This window comes from Cucurbita moschata, unplaced genomic scaffold, assembly GCF_002738365.1.
Source record: "Cucurbita moschata cultivar Rifu unplaced genomic scaffold, Cmos_1.0 Cmo_Scf00078, whole genome shotgun sequence".
NCBI classification, from domain to species: Eukaryota; Viridiplantae; Streptophyta; class Magnoliopsida; order Cucurbitales; family Cucurbitaceae; genus Cucurbita; species Cucurbita moschata.
Window position 1 is genome coordinate 151474 of NW_019268594.1, and position 19787 is coordinate 171260.

The 19787-nt window shown below is 43.3% G+C and overlaps 1 protein-coding gene and 1 long non-coding RNA gene across 2 annotated transcripts in view; both read right to left on the reverse strand.

Annotated features, from left to right (window-relative positions):
- LOC111438637 overlaps positions 1 to 3070 on the reverse strand; it is a 19831-nt gene extending 16761 nt beyond the window's left edge. The window contains exon 1 of the long non-coding RNA XR_002709706.1: positions 3060 to 3070. This is a non-coding gene — a long non-coding RNA (uncharacterized LOC111438637). The remainder of the gene's footprint in view (positions 1 to 3059) is intronic.
- A 13445-nt stretch (positions 3071 to 16515) lies between these two features.
- On the reverse strand, positions 16516 to 18512 carry LOC111438604 (endoglucanase 11-like). Its single transcript, XM_023076472.1, has 5 exons — positions 18313 to 18512; positions 18019 to 18231; positions 17730 to 17930; positions 17209 to 17463; positions 16516 to 17133 (listed from the first exon to the last, which is right to left on the reverse strand). Exons 1-5 carry the CDS (start codon positions 18496 to 18498, stop codon positions 16516 to 16518), a joined length of 1473 nt encoding a protein of 490 aa, XP_022932240.1. The 5' UTR covers positions 18499 to 18512.
- Between the last annotated feature and the right edge of the window lie 1275 nt (positions 18513 to 19787).

The window sequence follows — 19787 nt, forward strand, 5'->3', positions numbered from 1 at the left end:
AAGATCGGACCATGAAGAAAATCACTCTCACTTTATAATGTCGTTTACTGTTGAGACTGATTTTCTTTTCATTCAATAACCTATGTAACTCGGTTTTAATCCTGAGCTAACCATGAACTCCTGTTTATTCGGAATTATCCTTAGATTTGCATGGGTGAGAGTGGCTCAAGTTCGCCGACTCAATAAGCCTCCCATTTCAGGGGTAAGACTGGGTGAATGACTGGGGACATGTGGTATAAGATGGAATTCACTCCTACCCACTTTTAGGGATGGTAGAGAGATAGTTCCCTTAAGTACTGACTCTAGGTCTTGAACAAGGGGCTCCACCCTCTCATTGGCCTGAGAGGGATTCAGTTTACTGGTTGGACCACAAACCAATTGTTCATTAGAGAATCAGTGGGACATAAGGAACAAGAAGTAACTTCAGGGGTAAAACGATAAATTTACCCAGCTCTAGTTACGAACAACTTGTGAAGGATTGACTTACTAATCATGGTTATATCAAATGGACAAAAATATATCTATAGTGAGGGGAGTGCAACTACTAGATTATAGTGGAGTGTCCTAGTAGTTAACGAATGTTGGTTAACAAGGTTAATGAGTTTAGCCGGTTAATCTCGGATCATTGGAACCCATGATCTATAGGTCCATTAGGTCCCTCTACTAGCTCATATCGGATTAAACCATAGAACAGTGTGACGAGTGAGTTCGAAGTGTTCGAATTCAAATTAGAGAATACACACTAAATATATACAATAAATTTAACCGCATTTTGTTTTAATTATAAATTGAACAAATTGTTTTAATTATTAATCCAACAAAAAGAGAGAATTGGAGATATTTAAATAAGATTTAAATATTTTAATTATGAATAAGGATTCAAAATCCATATGTGGAGGAATTGATTGGGATTGACATTTAATTTAATGTTAAATATTAATTAAATGGTTTAATTAATCATTTAATATTATTTTGCTTTGAAATCCATTATTTAAATTAATTGTTGAATTAAAGGTTGACTTCACTTTATAGAAAAATTCATGTTTGAGTTAGTGCCTATATTGAGTGTCAACGTATGGTTTAGCCAAACTTGCATGTTTGCCACATAATCTCACAAATCTGAGTGAAATTTTGAGGGTAAAAATTAGGTTTAACCACACTTGCATGTTTGCCAAATAAACCCCACAAATTTGAGTGGAATTTTGAGTGTCAAAATTTAGTAATCTCAACATTGCATGAACATGCAGATATGACTCTATAAATAGAGTGATCAAGGTACATGAAAACTTCTTGAAAAAAAAATTGAGAAAGTCCCTCACAAATTCTCTCTTCACATATACTAAATTCCTTCTAAGTTTAGTCACTCACTAGATTCCACAATCTCGTTCTAAGGTCGGAGAATAGTAGGGAAGACACTTGTAACGCCCCTAATTTTCTCTAACCTAATTAGCGACGTTACCTTATACTTGCATAATCGACAGAACAAGAGTTCACGTAAGACAGTCTCAATAATGACAATACGTTCATTATTTTAAGCAGTTTCTACCTGGAGAAATCAATAACGACGGCCTAGCCTAGAAATAATCAATAGAGAACTAGAGGAAACAATTGCAATAACTATGAACCCAAAAGAATCCAACAAGGTGCCTACGATACTACAAATTCTCCTCAAGATTTCCATGGCCTTCGCAGCATCCACCGTCAGTCAAACATGGGCACCTTGCCCTTACCTGAAAATATGGGTAGCACGTGGCTTGAGTATTATATAAAATACCTAGTAAGTCGCCCCACTGTTGGGGTTAAGCATATAATCATACATCAGGATACAAGCAGTTGCACACAATACACATACATGTCGCACATAATACACCTACATGAGCACAAGTGTTAAAAGAAAGAAACTGAGAGAGGGGTCTGTCTTCCATTCCTTCCCATGGCCTTAGGCCCTTGCTTTGTCCAGGCGGGAGAAGATGCATGGTACTTTCCCGCACATGGCCCACATGTGTGACTGTGGGCCCACCAAGCGAGTTCGCAAGTGAACTCCCTGGGCCTGGCTTGGTCGGGTATGTATGACATACAATACCGGACGCCACGGATAAAGGAGGGCCTACATGATATCGTGGTGAACACAATATCGAATATACGCGTCCATATCATCAGTAGCATAACGGGGGAGTGCCCAGGTACATAACCATAGCATGCATAAGGTTCTTGAGAGTTACCTCCATGACATTATACATACAACGTTCCATCCCATCACCGCATTACATAGCATAACTGGGTCAAACATCAGGTAAGCATACCGTAGCATACTAGTCATCACATTCATGGCATGCGGGGTTCTCATTACAAACATGACATGTCAATCAAGCTCGTACATACAGGGTAGCAAATCGTGTCACAAACGTCATATACAAATAACCTGCTCCTCTGCTTCTTTCTCCTGCTTTCAAGACTCTTTTAAATGATCGTGAAATACCATGAGCAGCAGGATGTTGAGGTCCGGAATTCGAAGTGAAATTTTTTATTTGCCTCTTACAAGTCGTCATGGGAAAGAAAGGCAGAAAGAAGAAAGATATTATTCCCTCTGAGCTTGGACAGTACTACCAGTACAAAAAATGCATCTCCTGAACCTTAGCAGCAACTGAAGCCTCAATGATAGCTAAATCTTTCATATTGAATTGACCTATAATATACAGACTAAAGATAAAGAGTAGCCCTGCTTCTTCTTCTTCGCTCCTTCTCCTGAGATTCTCTGTTTCGTGGCCGATAACTCGATTCGAGATTAGAAAGCCCAGCTCCTTTGAGCAAGTTCACTATGAATTGCATTACCTTCTATATATCTCTCGCCTATTCCTTTCCGTTAACTATTTATTGAGATATAAACATGACATACATAGCATTTTACGGCAAGAATCATATACATAAACATGGCATACATAGCATTTCACTACAAGGAACATCTAACCTAGCATACATCAACAACACACATGGTGCATGCAAGGGCTACAAGGCACGCACCAACATACATACATAACTAACACCAACAGTAAGGTTACTTACCTCTTGGCCTTGGCCGAAGTTACTCGCGATAAGCTAACGTCCACGTCTAACTACCTCCTATAACACCATAATATACACTTAGCGTCCTTTCACGATGTAACCCAACCAATCTTATGTCTAACTATCAAGGTAAGTTCCTATCATGATCTGTGTTTAATAATTAAGAGTTACAATGACCTCAGATGCCTAAAATAAGGGTGGGAACGGCTCCAGAAGGGTTGAAAACCTAGGAATCAGTATATTATTTGTATACCAAGCCGTTAAGCCGAGCCGTCGAGCCACACCGCGGAGCCGAAATACTAAGTTGACAAGCCAAGAGGGTCCCTAGTGGCGCATAACTCCTGGATGCAGGCTGGTATCGCTGGTCTTGGGCTGGAATGGATACGCGGCCCAACGTCAATGTTTGACGCAGACTGCAAGGCGCGGGCCGCAACAGTGGGCCGCACGTTGGCTGAGCGAGCTCGCGGGTACCCGAAGAACCCGACCCGTGACCCGCTGCTCCATCTTCCTCACCCGAGGTGTTGGTGTTAATATAACACATGCAAAAGCAATTTGGATCTTAGGCACTTTTAGAACATCAATTCTAGTAAATAACTAGCATGTTCATAAGTATTAAAACTTTATGAGTTTAAATACTAACCTTTTGTAGTTCAAACTTCTTTTTCCTCATGAACCGGTTTCGAACCCCCACTAGTGTTTTCTCCACTATCTTCCGGCCTTAGAACGGGAGTGTGGAATCCAGTGAGTGACTAAACTTGGGAGGGATTTTGTATATGTGAAGAGAGTGTTTGTGAGAGGTTTTTCTCAAGGTTTTTCACCAAGAAGAAGACCTTCCATGTACCATGATCACTCTATTTAAAGAGTCATGTTTGCATGTTCATGCAAATTTGAGATCACCAAATTTTGACATTTAAAATTCCACTCAAATGTTTGGGATTATGTGGCAAACATGCAGTTAACCAAATTTTGACACACAAAATTCCACTCGAACTTGTGGGGTTTATTTGGCAAGCATGCAAGTTTGATTAAACCAAATTTTGACACCTCAAAATTCCACTAACATGAATTTTTCCATCAAATGAAGTCAACATTTTAATTCAACAATTAATTTGAATAATGAATTTCAAATTAAAGTAACATTAAATGATTAATTAAACTCTTTAATTAATATTAATTCAAACGCCAATCCCAATCAATTCCGACATATAATTGATTAAGATATTTAAATCTTATTTAAATATCTCAGATTCTCTCTTTTTGTTTAATTCGTAAATAAAACAAAAATGCGGTTAAATATATCGTATATATGTGGCGCATATTCCATAATTTGAATTCGAACACTTCGAACTCACTCGTCACACTGTTCTATGGTTTAGTCCGATATGAGCTAGCAGAGGGACCTAATGGACCAATAGATCATGGGCTCCAACGATCCAAGATTAACCGGCTAAACTCATTAACCTTGTTAACCAACATTCGTTCACTACTAGGACACTCCACTATAGCCTAGTAGTTGCACTCCCTCACTATAGATATATTTCTGTGTAACGACCTGGGAAAGAAAAAAATATATATATATAATAAATAAATGAAAACGAAAAAAAAAAAAAAAAAAACCCAGTCGCCGGAAAACCCGCGAGCTTTCCGGCGACCGCCGAGTTTTGCGGAACCCACGCGAAACGACGGCCACAGCACGCCCACCCTCAGCCCAGCATCTTCAGAACACCTGCAAAGGGAGAAAAGAGAGAAAATTTTGAGAGAGAGAGAGAGATTTTGGACAAACGCCGGCGAGTGTCCAGTTTCTCCGACGAGCCCTCAAACCACCCTTAAACCGACACCAAACGACCTGTTACTACCATAAGAGAGATCCCTAACGAAAGCACAATAACTTAGGGTGCGTTTTGTGTTATTTCGTAAGCGTCGTCGTCGGTAACCGTGGTCGGAAAATTAGGTTTCTTAATTGATTCTTAGATCTATGGCTTTTAGGAGCTTTTAGGCCGCAAAACTCCCAAAAAGAAAAGAAGGACGACGAACAAAGAGGAAAAGGGGAAGGAAGAGGACCGAAATCGGCAACGGAAACGCTGCGGGAAGGTGAGAGAAAGCTCGCCAGAAAATCGGCCAAAATCGGGTAAGGAAGACGAGATCCACGGATCCGGGTCAACCCGAACCTAGAACCCGGGAGAGCCAGCCCGTTCCTCCCTTGGCTTCTGCCTTCGGCCCAGCCCAACTACAGCGGCCCAAACCTCAAACCGGCCCAGAAGCTACGGTTCAGTTGAACCAACCCAAACTAGACCCACGGTCCAATTGAGCCAGCCTGCAAACAAAACACTTGCGGCCCAGCCCAGTAAGCCGAGGCCCAACATTTAGCCTTGGCCCAGTAGCCTTCAACAGCCCGCGACCCGAACCACAACCCGAACCGGACTGCGACCCGCGCTTCGACCCGACACTACCGCCCGACGTGGCTTTCTCTGCTGCTGCCACGTGTCACACAGCGGCGCGGTAGTCCCTCGGCTCAGCTCGGCGCAAATGGCTCGGGCTCCCTCCGATGACGCTCCAGCGGCTGTTCAGCTCGGCTCACTTATTTTTAGCCCGGTTTCCACTATTTCGACCCTCCCGGATCTGTTTTCGGCCCCGATTAAGGTATCCGAGGCCGTTTTAGAGCTGTATTTCACATTTATTAAATTATAGGTAAATTAATTGTGAAATACTAACGGAAAGTGGTGAACGGTGTGGTAGGAAACAAACCCCAGCGACGTAGGAAGCAGCTCTCACGGAACGGGAGCTTACGTTTAGCTATTTAGGGAGTACTTCGGCCAAGGCCAACCAAGTAAGTGGCCTTACTATAGGATAGGCTAAATAAATTATATGATGCTTGATGATATGTGCTAGTATATACATATTTTGTTGAGTGACGCTTGATATGTTTGACGCACGTTGTGGCATTATGATGAGCATGATGATTGCATGATTTTTACCTTAATATGATGATATGTTCCATATTGAGCATGCTAGATGATGATGAGTGCCATATTGCATCATGTCGTTAGATCGACGTAGGACACAACCCTAAGAGCATGAAAATGATATTAATATAAATATCCACGAGTATGCGTTACCTAGAGTAACAAAGAGATGAGACTAGAGGGTTGTGTCAGAAGAGACATTACGATGGATTTAGAGGAACCTCATGCATTTTGTATGTTCATAAGCATAGGGCTACTTCCCTTAGAGATGATGAGTGCGGACGCGCACCTTATGATGAGCGCCAATGCGCACAGGTGCGAAAGCACACAGATGAGGGTGTTCATGAGGCGCATGACACTATGGGGTTCCGCTGACCTCCGGACGTCGCTACAGATTAGCTTGACCAGAGGGTCCAGGGGGTGTGCAAGCGCCCTGGGGACTCACACTCGCACGTGTGAGTCGTGTGTAGGGAAGTACTACACATCCAATTTGTCCGAAACTGGAGGTCACCCCTAAGATGATTAGAGATAGGTCCCTATTCATGATTGCATGTGTTTGCATTAGCATGGCCCCTATAGTGGGGTCACTTACTGAGTATTTCTGAAATACTCAGGCCGTGTGCCATATTGTTTTTCAGGTAAAGGCAAGGCTCCCATGTACGGTTGACGGTAGCATCGTGATCAGAGACTGTGGCGCGTGCATAGGATAGTTGCATATTTAATTCCTAGTCTTGGTTAGGATAGGGCGTTTGCATTTCATTCATTTATATTAATTAATTTGTAATCGTGTTATTTTATCTTTTTGAACTCCAGCACGATGTTTGAAACACGTAAGTCCGGCAGTGTTTTCCAATGTTTTAATGTATTCTGAAGTTTTAAATTTTTCCGCTAATAAAGATGAGCATGCTTAGGTTTTTATTCTGCATTAGAGATGAGCATGAGACGTTAGTGGCGACTCTAGATATGTGGAAATTTAGGGTCGTTACAGTTGGTATCAGAGCTCTAGGTTATAGATTCTGTAGACTAGCCTACGATGTAGGCTTGGCACGCTCCACAGTTCCAACGTCGATGCCCCGTCACCGTCAGGTACGCCTTGCATGAGATAAGAAAAGAGAAACGTTTTAAAACTCGCATGCATTTTTTTTTATGTTGACATTACTGAAATGGTTGTGATATTTCACGTATTTATTTAAGAGTATGACGTCATGTGTTGCATGCTGAGTAATTTTGTTAATAGCATGATATGATGCTTAGCATGATGAATGTTTACTTCTTTGGCGTTACGATGTATTGTATAGTGTGCGTATTGTTATATATATATATATATATATATGCATAGTATTAAGGCCTTAGACTTAAGCAACCTTATATTGGTTTATAGAACCATGCCCGGAGGACGAGGAAGAGGAAGAGGAAGACGAGGAAGGGGGCGACCCCGTCGTAGAGAAGTAGGACGAGGTGTGGCAGTAGAGGGCCCACCTCAAGAAAGATTAGAGACTGGGCCGGTAACAGTTACGCCGCCCCCAGTCTTACCACCAGTTGAGCTACCTCCTCTAGCTCCACTACAAGCTGAGCCTCCACCACCAGTACAGCCTCCACCACAAGTAGAACCTCCACCCCAGCCTACCCTACCACTCCAAGTCACACCTGAAGCTGCACCCCCAGTGGGTGGAGTAGATGCTAATACTAGGTTAATGTGTGACTCCATCCAAGCCCTAATTCAAACCTTGGTAACCAATCAGCAAGCCAGTCTACAACATGCCCAGGAACAAGCCCAAGCACAGGCCCAGGCACAGGCGTTGGCACAGGCACAGGCACAGGCACAGGCCACTGCCCTAGTAAACCCTCCACAACCTGTTAGATGTTCAAACTGGATAAGGGATTTCAAGAGATATGACCCTCGACCATTCACTGGTTCCTTGGTAGACCCCATAGAAGCCCAAATGTGGATTGCAGCGGTGGAAACCACCTTTGAGACTATGGAGTGCCCAGAGAACCAAAAGGTCGCCTGTGCAACCTTCGTCCTACAAAAGGACACAGAGATATGGTGGAGAGATAACAAAACCCTCCTTAACCCAGAAAGGGGACCAATGAACTGGGAACGATTTAATGAGGCCTTCCTTAAAGAATATTATCCTAAGTCAGAGCGACTTAAAAGGCAGCAGGAGTTCGCCCACCTAGTACAGGGAGGACTCACAGTGGAGAAGTACAACAGAGAGTTTAATAAACTCAAGAGATTTGCACCGTCCATGGTGGACACTGAGGAAAAGATGACAGAGAAATTTGTATTGGGTTTGGAACCAAGAATCCGCCGCATGTTGGAGGCATTCAACCTAAAGACCTATGAGGAAGCCTTGAGAACTGCCAAGGCTTTAGAGAAACCAAAGGATGAGAAACGACGTGAAGAGCCAGTTGTAATTGGGCAGAAGCGTCCTCATGAATCAGGAGGCTCTGACCGTCCACCACCAGCACGTAGGCACCATTCCAATAACAGACCCGCTCCTAGATGGGATGAGCGACGCCCTCCCCGACATACTAACAGGAACCCCAAGAATCAAGATGGGGCCAGAGGGAGGAGAGAGGAAGGGTGCACTATCTGTGGAAGACTACACGGTGGGAGGTGCATGGCTGGCAGCCGAGCGTGTTATAGATGTGGTCAAGAGGGGCACATCGCCGTGAACTGCACGGCCAGAAATGTTGCAGCACAAGCAAACCCGTCCAGAGTAGTAGAGCAAACGGATCAACCAGCACCACCGCGAGCTCAAGCTAGGGCATACGCGTCAACCAGCAAGGACACTGAGAGGTCCGACGCCGTGGTGACAGGAACACCATCCATTTTAGGTCATTTCGCTTTTACCTTATTTGATTCTGGTTCCACGCATTCCTTTATCTCCATGCCTTTTGTTGTACAAGCAGGGTTCGAATTAGAACCCTTATTGCATGAAATGTCTGTAAGCACCCCTGTGGGGGTAGACTTAGTATCTAGGGATAGAGTAAAGGATGGCCAAGTAATCATAGGGAACCAAACTTTAAGTGTTGACCTGATGGTGGTAAACATGACAGATTTCGACGTCATACTAGGCATGGATTGGTTAGTTGAAAATCAAGCTAGTATAGACTGTCGCAAAAGGGAAGTAAAATTTTCACCACCGATAGGACCTACCTTTAAATTTAAAGGCACAAATACCGGGATTACCCCCAAGGTAGTCTCGATGATGAAAGCAAAGAGGTTAGTCCAACAAGGTGGATGGGCTATATTAGCATGTGTTGTAGACGTGAGAGGAAAGGAAGAGACCCTAGTAAACGTGCCAATAGTAAACGAGTTCCCGGATGTATTTCCGGATGACTTACCTGGAATACCCCCTTCCCGAGCGGTCGACTTCGTCATCGAACTCGAGTCGGGAACTGGGCCTATTTTCAAAGCACCCTATCGCATGGCGCCAGCAGAGTTGAAGGAACTCAAGGCGCAATTGCAAGACTTACTAGATAAAGGATTCATTCGACCTAGCGTGTCCCCCTGGGGTGCGCCAATGTTGTTTGTTAAGAAGAAAGATGGATCGATGCGTTTGTGCATCGATTACAGAGAGCTAAACAAGAGAACCATAAAAAACAAATATCCTCTGCCTAGAATAGAAGACTTGTTTGATCAACTCAGAGAAGCAACAGTATTCTCTAAGATAGATCTTCGGTCCGGTTACCACCAAATTAGGATTAATGAAAAAGACGTACCAAAAACAGCGTTTAGGACAAGGTACGGTCACTATGAGTTTGTGGTGATGTCATTTGGCCTCACCAACGCCCCAGCTGTATTTATGGAGTTAATGAACCGGGTATTCAAAGAATGCCTAGACATGTTTGTGATTTTGTTCATTGACGACATCCTCATATACTCGAGAACCGACCTAGAGCACGAGGAACACCTCCGAAAAGTCCTAACCACCCTAAGAGAGCACAAGTTGTACGCCAAGTTCTCCAAATGCGAATTTTGGTTACGACAAGTCTCTTTCCTAGGACACGTGGTGTCAAAGGACGGAATATCTGTAGATCCCACCAAGGTCGAAGCGATTACAAAGTGGGAACGCCCAACTACGGTAACGGAAGTAAGGAGTTTCCTAGGATTGGCGGGATATTATCGGAGGTTCGTACAGGACTTCGCTAAAATATCCTCGCCTTTAACAAAGTTAACAAAAAAGGGGTGCCATTTAGATGGGATGATGCTTGTGAGGCAAGCTTCCAGAACCTAAAAGAGAGATTGGTAACCGCCCCGGTACTCATCGTACCCGAGAGCTCAGAAGGATATGTGATCTATAGTGATGCCTCCATGAAAGGACTGGGATGTGTGTTAATGCAACACGACAAGGTTGTCGCATACGCATCTCGTCAACTTAAAGAATATGAAAAGAACTACCCTACCCATGACCTAGAGTTGGCCGCTATAGTGTTCGCGCTGAAGATCTGGCGACATTACCTGTATGGCGAGAAAACCCAAATTTTTACCGACCACAAAAGTTTGAAATACTTCTTCACCCAGAAAGAGTTAAACATGAGGCAGAGAAGGTGGTTAGAATTGGTGAAGGATTATGACGTAGATATCCCGTACCACCCTGGGAAAGCAAATGTGGTTGTAGATGCCTTGAGTAGGAAGACGGTCCACTTGTCGGCCCTCATTACGAGGGAAGTAAGGGTACAAAGAGAGTTCGAGCGAGCCAACATAGCTGTAGCAACCGAGGGTGTCATAGCACAGCTAGCCCGACTCACGGTACAACCTACGCTTAGGTAGAGAATTATTGCCTCCCAACGAGAGGATCCTAACCTACAGAAAGTCCTAGGACAACTAGACGAAAGTCCAGTAGATGGATTCTTGAAGTCATCAGATGAAGGACTATTGTATCAGGGACGCTTATGTGTTCCGGCAATAGAAGATTTAAGGAAGGAAATACTGATGGAAGCTCACAACTCACCATTTGCGATGCATCCAGGAGGTACTAAGATGTACCAAGATTTAAAACAACACTTTTGGTGGAAGAGCATGAAGAGGAATGTGGCCGGGTTTGTAAGCAAGTGCTTAGTTTGTCAACAAGTGAAAGCTCTAAGACAAAAGACGGCGGGGTTGTTGCAGCCTCTAAGCATACCGGAGTGGAAGTGGGAAAATATAGCGATGGACTTCATAGTAGGTTTACCCAAAATGCCCAAGGGCTATACAGTGATCTAGGTAGTTGTCGATAGGTTGACCAAGTCGGCACACTTTCTACCTGGGAAGGTTACATATACAGTTGACAATTGGGCACAACTGTACGTGAAAGAAATAGTAAGACTACATGGAGTCCCAGTGTCTATAGTGTCGGATCGGGATCCACGCTTTACGTCAGCGTTTTGGCGCGGACTTCAAAAAGCACTAAGTACCCGCCTCGACTTTAGTACCGCCTTTCACCCCCAAACAGATGGACAAACGGAGCGTTTAAACCAAATTCTAGAGGACATGCTACGCGCTTGCGTACTAGATTTTAAGGAAAGTTGGGATTCCAAATTACATCTAATGGAATTCTCGTAAAACAACAGTTTCCAAGCAACTATTGGAATGGCACCGTTTGAGGCCCTGTACGAGAAACGGTGTAGGTCCCCACTATGTTGGGACGAGGTAGGAGAGAAAGAATTAGTAGGACCCGAGTTGGTTAGACTCACCAATGAGGCTGTCCAGAAAATTCGAGCGAGGATGCGTACCGCTCAAAGTAGACAGAAAAGCTACGCCGATGTAAGGCGTAAAAGCCTGGAGTTTGAGGTGGGGGACCCAGTATTCCTCAAGGTGGCACCTATGAAAGGTGTGTTAAGATTCGGACATAAGGGCAAGTTAAGTCCTAAATTCATTGGACCATTCGAGATCCTAGAGCGAGTTGGTCCGGTAGCGTATAAGTTAGCCTTACCTCCAGCCCTCTCAGGAGTACATGATGTATTTCATGTGTCGATGCTGAGGAAGTACATTACGGATCCTATCCACGTAATAGACTACGAACCACTCCAACTCAATGAAGATCTGAGCTACGAGGAAAAACTAGTAAGAATCTTAGCTAGAGAGGTAAAAACCTTACGCAATAGGAGTATTGCATTCGTTAAGGTACTGTGGCAGAATCACCACAGTGAGGAAGCCACGTGGGAGCGTGAGGATGAGATAAGAGAGAAATACCCCGAGTTGGTACAAGAGTTTGAGACTTTCGAGGACGAAAGTTCTTTTTAGGGGTAGATAATGTAACGACCCGGGAAAGAAAAAATATATATATATATATAAAATAAATAAATGAAAACGAAAAAAAAAAAAAAAAACCCAGTCGCCGGAAAACTCGCGAGCTTTCTGGCGACCACCGAGTTTCGCGGAACCCACGTGAAACGACGGCCACAGCACGCCCACCCTCAGCCCAGCATCTTCAGAACACCTGCAAAGGGAGAAAAGAGAGAAAATTTTGAGAGAGAGAGAGAGATTTTGGACAAACGCCGGCGAGTGTCCAGTTTCTCCGACGAGCCCTCAAACTACCCTTAAACCGACACCAAACGACCTGTTACTACCATAAGAGAGATCCCTAACGAAAGCACAATAACTCAGGGTGCGTTTTGTGTTATTTTGTAAGCGTCGTCGTCGGTAACCGAGGTTGGAAAATTAGGTTTCTTAATCGATTCTTAGATCTATGGCTTTTAGGAGCTTGTAGGCCGCAAAACTTCTAAAAAGGAAAGAAGGACGACAAATAAAGAGGAAAAGGGGAAGGAAGAGGACCGAAATCGGCAACGGAAACGCTGCGGGAAGGAGAGAGAAAGCTCGCCAGAAAATCGGCCAAAGTCGGGTAAGGAAGACGAGATCCACGGATCCGGGTCAACCCGAACCTAGAACCCGGGAGAGCCAGCCCGTTCCTCCCTTGGCCTCTGCCTTCGGCCCAGCCCAACTACAGCGGCCCAAACCTCAAACTGACCCAGAAGCTACGGTTCAGTTGAACCAATCTAGACTAGACCCACGGTCCAATTGAGCCGGCCTGCAAACCAAACACTTGCGGCCCAGCCCAGTAAGCCGAGGCCCAACGTTTAGCCTTGGCCCAGTAGGCTTCTACAGCCCGCGACCCGAACCACAACCCGAACCGGACTGTGACCCGCGCTTCGACCCGACACTACCGCCCGACATGGCTTGCTCTGCTGCTGCCACGTGTCACACAGTGGCGCAGCAGTCCCTCGGCTTGGCTCTGCGCAAACGGCTCGGGCTCCCTCTGGTGACGCTCCGGCGGCTCCAGCGGCTGTTCGGCTCGGCTCACCTATTTTTAGCCCAGTTTTCACTGTTTCAACCCTCCCGGATCTGTTTTCAGCCCCGATTAAGGTATCCGAGGCCGTTTTAAAGCTGTATTTCACATTTATTAAATTATAGGTAAATTAATTGTGAAATACTAAGGGAAAGTGGTGAACGGTGTGGTAGGAAACAAACCCCAGCGACGTAGGAAGCAGCTCTCACGGAACGGGAACTTACGTTTAGCTATTTAGGGAGTACTTCGGCCAAGGCTAACCAAGTAAGTGGCCTTACTGTAGAATAGACTAAATAAATTATATGATGCTTGATGATATGTGCTACTATATACATATTTTGTTGAGTGACGCTTGATATGTTTGACGCAAGTTGTGGCATTATGATGAGCATAATGATTGCATGATTTTTACCTTAATATGATGATGTGTTCCATATTGAGCATGCTAGATGATGATGAGTGCCATATTGCATGATGTCGTTAGATCGACGTAGGACACAACCCTAAGAGCATGAAAATGATATTAATATAAATATCCACGAGTATGCGTTATCTAGAGTAACAAAGAGATGAGACTAGAGGGTTGTGTCAGAAGAGACATTACAATGGATTTAGAGGGACCTCATGCATTTTGTCTGTTCATAAGCATAGGGCTACTTCCCCTAGAGATGATGAGTGGGAACGCGCACCTTATGATGAGCGCCAATGCGCACAGGTGCGAAAGCACACAGATGAGGGTGTTCATGAGGCGCATGACACTATGAGGTTCCGCTGACCTCCGGACGTCGCTACAGATTAGCTTGACCAGAGGGTCCAGGGGGTGTGCGAGCGCCCTAGGGACTCACACTCGCACGTGTGAGTCGTGTGTAGGGAAGTACTACACATCCAATTTGTCCGAGACTGGAGGCCACCCCTAAGATGATTAGAGATAGGTCCCTATTCATGATTGCATGTGTTTGCATTAGCATGGCCCCTATAGTGTGGTCACTTACTGAGTATTTGTTCGAAATACTCAGGCCATGTGCCATATTGTTTTTCAGGTAAAGGCAAGGCTCCCATGTACGGTTGACGGTGGCATCGTGATCAGAGACTGTGGCGCGTGCATAGGATAGTTGCATATTTAATTCCTAGTCTTGGTTAGGATAGGGCGTTTGTATTTCATTCATTTATATTAATTAATTTGTAATCGTGTTATTTTATCTTTTTGAACTCCAGCACGATGTTTGAAACACGTTAGTCCGGCAGTGTTTTCCAATGTTTTAATGTATTCTGAAGTTTTAAATTTTTTCGCTAATAAAGATGAGCATGCTTAGGTTTTTATTCTGCATTAGAGATGAGCATGAGACGTTAGTGGCGACTCTAGATATGTGGAAATTTAGGGTCGTTACATTCTGTCCATTTGATATAACCATGATTAGTAAGTCGATCCTTCACAGGTTGGTTGTAACTAGAGCTGGGTCAATTTACCGTTTTACCCCTGAAGTTACTTCTTGTTCCTTATGTCTCACTCATCCTCTAATGAACAATTGGTTTGTGATCCAATCTGTAAACTGAATCCCTCTCCGGCCAATGAGAGGGTGGGGCCCCTTGTTCAAGACCTGGAGTCAGTGCTTAAGGGAACTACCTCTCTTTTGTCCCTAAAAGTGGGTAGGAGTGAATTCCATCTTGCACCCCATGTCCCCAACCATTCACACAGTCTTACCCCTGAAATGGTAGGTCTATTGAGTCGACGAACTAGAGCCACTCTCACCCATGCAAATCTAAGGATAATTCCGAATAAACAGGAGTTCATGGGTAGCTTAGGATTAAAACTGAGTTACATAGGTTATTGAATGAAAAGAAAATCAGTCTCAACAGTAAACGACATTATAAAGTGAGAGTGATTTTCTTCATGGTCCGACCTTATGCAATACTCCTTGCATCGGATGCCCCCACTCACATGTCTTCACATGTACAATTTAGTGATCACATTGTTTATATCATATACAAAAGTGGGCCGTATCCATAGTGTCCCCAGAATAAGGTACTCAGCTTTATCCTTATACTATAGATCATTTTGACTATATACTTGAACTTGATCCACTCTTATGTCTCTACATATAGTTCAAGTAATCATACTATAGCTAGAGTGTTCTTAGTTTATTGGATTTAGATTAATGATCGTAAAGTTCACTTTATTCAATAACAATCTTTACTGAATAAACAACAATAATAACTTTATGGAAAATAGAATATGTTTTTGTTTACAAACTTTGAGTTTTAGGACATAAAACCCAACACGAGGATCCCGACCCGCGACCCGCTGCTCCGTCTTCCTCACCAGAGGATCCCGATGAACCCTAATCGCAGAGTTCGACTGCCGTTGCCGATGAGACCACCGCCTTCCGTCGTCCTTGGCGATGCGTCTGTCCCGAAGTACCCCGGTGTCGGTTTGCTCCTACCTAAGGGCTCACAGAAGTCTGAAGTCTCGCAACGTTTTCGATCCCTCACCTAAACCTTTCGACTCCTCCCTCATAGGTACAACCGTAACTCGAAAGGAAAAGACGGCTACTAAGGTATCTAGGGTTTAAACTGGGGACTCAAGGCATTAATACGCCCTTGCTGGCAAGGCATGCCTCATCGGAAATCCCGCAATTTCCGGCGAGATTTAAGGCTTTTTTTTTTTTTGAAACCTTTATCGCTACAACACTAGTGGTGGTTCAAAACCAATTCGTGAGGAAAAAGGAATCTGAACTACAAAAGGTTAGTACTCAAACTCTTTGAGTTTTAATACTTATGAACATGCTAATTAATTTACTATAATTGATGTTTTAAGAGTGCCTAAGATCCAAATTGCTCCCGCATGTGTTATAATAACATCATCGTATGCGTGGTATTTCATCCATATGTCAAAACAACACCATCGTATGCGTGGTATTTCATCCATGTGTCAATGACTATCAACTTTTTACCCTCCACTTTCTGTCACAATTTGTTAAATAACGAATGATTTGAGAGTGAATTAGGTCAAATTAGGTGTTGTTCAACAATATAATAGATAATAGACATCCATCATTCAACAAAGGAAATTCAAGTGGATTAAGTATTAAATCACAAACATTATATCTTAAAAAATATTAACTACCTTGATTTAAAACGATGAACTCAATAAATGCATTGAATTCAAAATAAAACAGAATCAATTTTTTACACACAATAAGGTATGTCTTTCCATTCTAATTTTGGCTCAATTTGGCAAACACACCAACCAACGGCGCCGTATTGTAAGTACAGGCTTCAGTTTGCATATAATTAGATCGTTCATCATGGAACTCATCTTTCTCATTGGGTCCACCCACCACACCACCCATCAACACATTAGGGTTCGGATCAAGGCGAGCATACCAACTATCATACCCCTGCGTGCACCCGATAAATCCCCCGTTCGTTTTGATGGATTCAATCGACGCTCCTCTGTGGTGCACCCTTTGAGGATACCGTGGACCAAACCCGACCAAGTAGCTCATGGCCATTGGATTGTCCCCCAAGATGTAGTCAACTTGGGATTTCGCAAAAGTCAACATCTCTTGGGGGCCCACTTCGTGTTGATGACATGTGAGACGTTGATTTGAGGCTTGGAGATGGTCGGAGTAGACGGTGAGAAGAAAAGCTGCGGTGGAAACGTATTGGAGGTTATTCCATTTACGAGTGTAGAGTAAGCCCCCTGGAGTGCGTTTCAGGTTAGTCAAGTTGTTCTTGTTCTTGTTGAGACAACCACAAAGGTAATGCTCCGCCTTTGCTCGGTAGGCTTCTATTATGGACTTCTGTTCTTTCGGTTGTTCTTCCACTCGCAACTAAAATTAAACGAAAAAAAGTTACCATTTTTATTACTTTTTACCCAACAAAATCAAGTTCTAGAGAGAAATTACCATGGATACAAGGATTTGGAGGCCAGCATACTTAACATCCCAACTAAACTCATTGATGCCCCAAGTAATCCCACCAAAATTCTTCCCATTTTCCAGCACATATTTCAGGTACTCTTCCCTTCCACTGCTCTTGTACAGCCACATTGCTGCCCACAGCAGCTCGTCCTTGTACCCGCTCACTGACGAGTAATACCCCTTTGCCTCTTTAATACTCTCGTCGTATTTCCCTCTGTTCTTATCGCCAAACTCGAACAACTGCACCACAATATTTGTTAAAATATCATCACTAGTTCAGGTTATTATTTTAAGAATAAAAATATTTTAGAAAAAAAAAAATATATTTTAAGAACAAATTGTATAGATAAATAAAATTTTCCAACTACAGCCAATTTATAGCAACTTCATGACTACTTCTAATTAATTTATTATGAAATAAAGTTTAGTTCATTCTTTTTGTTGAACAGTTCCATTTATTTTATTTATTAATTTCATGTTATTTTCTTTTGAGTTGTTCTACTTGCCTCTTGTGCATGGTGCAGCAGTACATGGGAGTAGTGTGGGTTTGTTCTACTGAACACAATTGCTGCTGCCGCCATGGCGGCCGCCGTCTCTCCAGCCACATCGGAACCCGGGTTGTTTTCGTCAATCTTGTAGGCTTGCCGTGACGTCGTCATATCCTCCGGCCGCTGCCAGCAGTAGTGATCCGTTGCCCCATCTCCCACCTGGAAAGATTGAAACTTGATTTGTTACAATCATTAATATGATGCGCGTGTAATTCACGCGCCGCCTGAATTTGGTTGAGCAAGTAACCTGTGCCCAGAAGACGTTGGGGTGGGGATGGGCTTTGATGAAGTAATCAGTGCCCCACTTGATAGCTTCCAGCGCGTGAGTGTACTCTCCGGCAGTGGCGAGTTGTTCTCCATATTCAATGACACCCCATGACAGCATTGTGACGGTGAAGGCCATTGGTAAACCGAATTTGATGTTGTCGCCGGCGTCGTAGTAGCCTCCCACTAAGTCCACCTGAAAATAAAAACAAAAAAAGCAAATGAATATTATTGGATAAAGTTAAAGAAAGAAAGAGAAAAAGGTGTGTGTACGTACTCCTTGGTGGAGGCCATCGGAGAGGGCAGAGTGGTGGCGCCAAGGGAGTCTTTGGTTGTAGGGGAGGCGGCCGGAGCGTTGGGATTCGAAGTAGAGGAGAGTGATGGAGAGCGCGTGGTGATAGTCATGGGATAATGAATGAGTGAAAGGAAGGATGAGAAGAAAGGAGATGAAAGGGTTCAACATGATTCATTCCTACGTTGGGGCTCTCTCCCATCTTTGCTACATATACATCCCATGCTTCCTACTCACTATACGCATTAGTTGAGTGTTTTTGGATGCTTCCTACTCACTATACGCATTAGTTGAGTGTTTTTGGTTTGTTATACATCCCATGCTTCCTATACTATGGATTCCTATACTATGGGTCTGGGTCAGGGAATGCATACACATGCAACTCATGATCTATAGACTTATCATTTAAAAACAATCATAGGGATGGTCTCTAGTCTAGACAAAAGTGAATGTGTAGTACTTCTCTACACATAACCGACACGTGCGAGCGTAGGTCCTTAGGCGGTTCACACCCTCCTGGACACATCATAGTCGAGCTAGCTGTCCGTAATGACGTCTAGAGGTTAGTAGACCCCTGAGTGTCATGCAAGGCATGACCATCATCTCATCATCATAAATGGGGAAGTATCCCTGTGTATATGACTACACAAAATGCAAGAGTTCCCTATAGTTTTCCTTTTTAAATCATCTTTATGACACAATTCTATATACGGTTCACACATTACTCTAAGTAACATATACTCATGGGCCTTGATACATTCATCATCATTAACATTAAGAAAGGTTGTGCCTTTAAAAACTTGTCGTCAACATCTTAATATGAAACATCATTATATTAAGTCATTTTCTCATCATACATCTCACACCATCTTATTATCATGCGTCGTCATCATGATGTCAACATCATGTACATTATCACATAATCATAGAACATCATTACATCATTATCTAACGTCACCAAGTCATTATATAACATCATCACCTCATCATCTAACGTCATCATGTCATCATATGACATCATCACAACATCATATTACGTCATCAAATCATTATTTAACGCCATCACGTCATCATATCACATCATCACGTCATCATATAACATCATTACATCATCATTTAACATCATTATATAACATCATCATATAACATCATCACATCATCATTTAACGTCATCACGTCATCACATAAAATCATCACATCATCACATGACATCATCACATCATCATAAAATATAAAGCATAAATGACACGTGCAAGGGCCACTAAGCACGTGTCATCATACATAAAACAAATCTTTCAATCGAGCTAAAATCACTTACTTGGTTAACTTTAGCAGATGTGCTAATTATCCTTTATGAAAGTTGGTTTCTGTCCTAAATCAAAGTCAATTCAGCAGAAGCACATAAATATTCTCTAACGTCATGGAATATTTGTTGTACCAAAGCACATATGAAGGAGCAA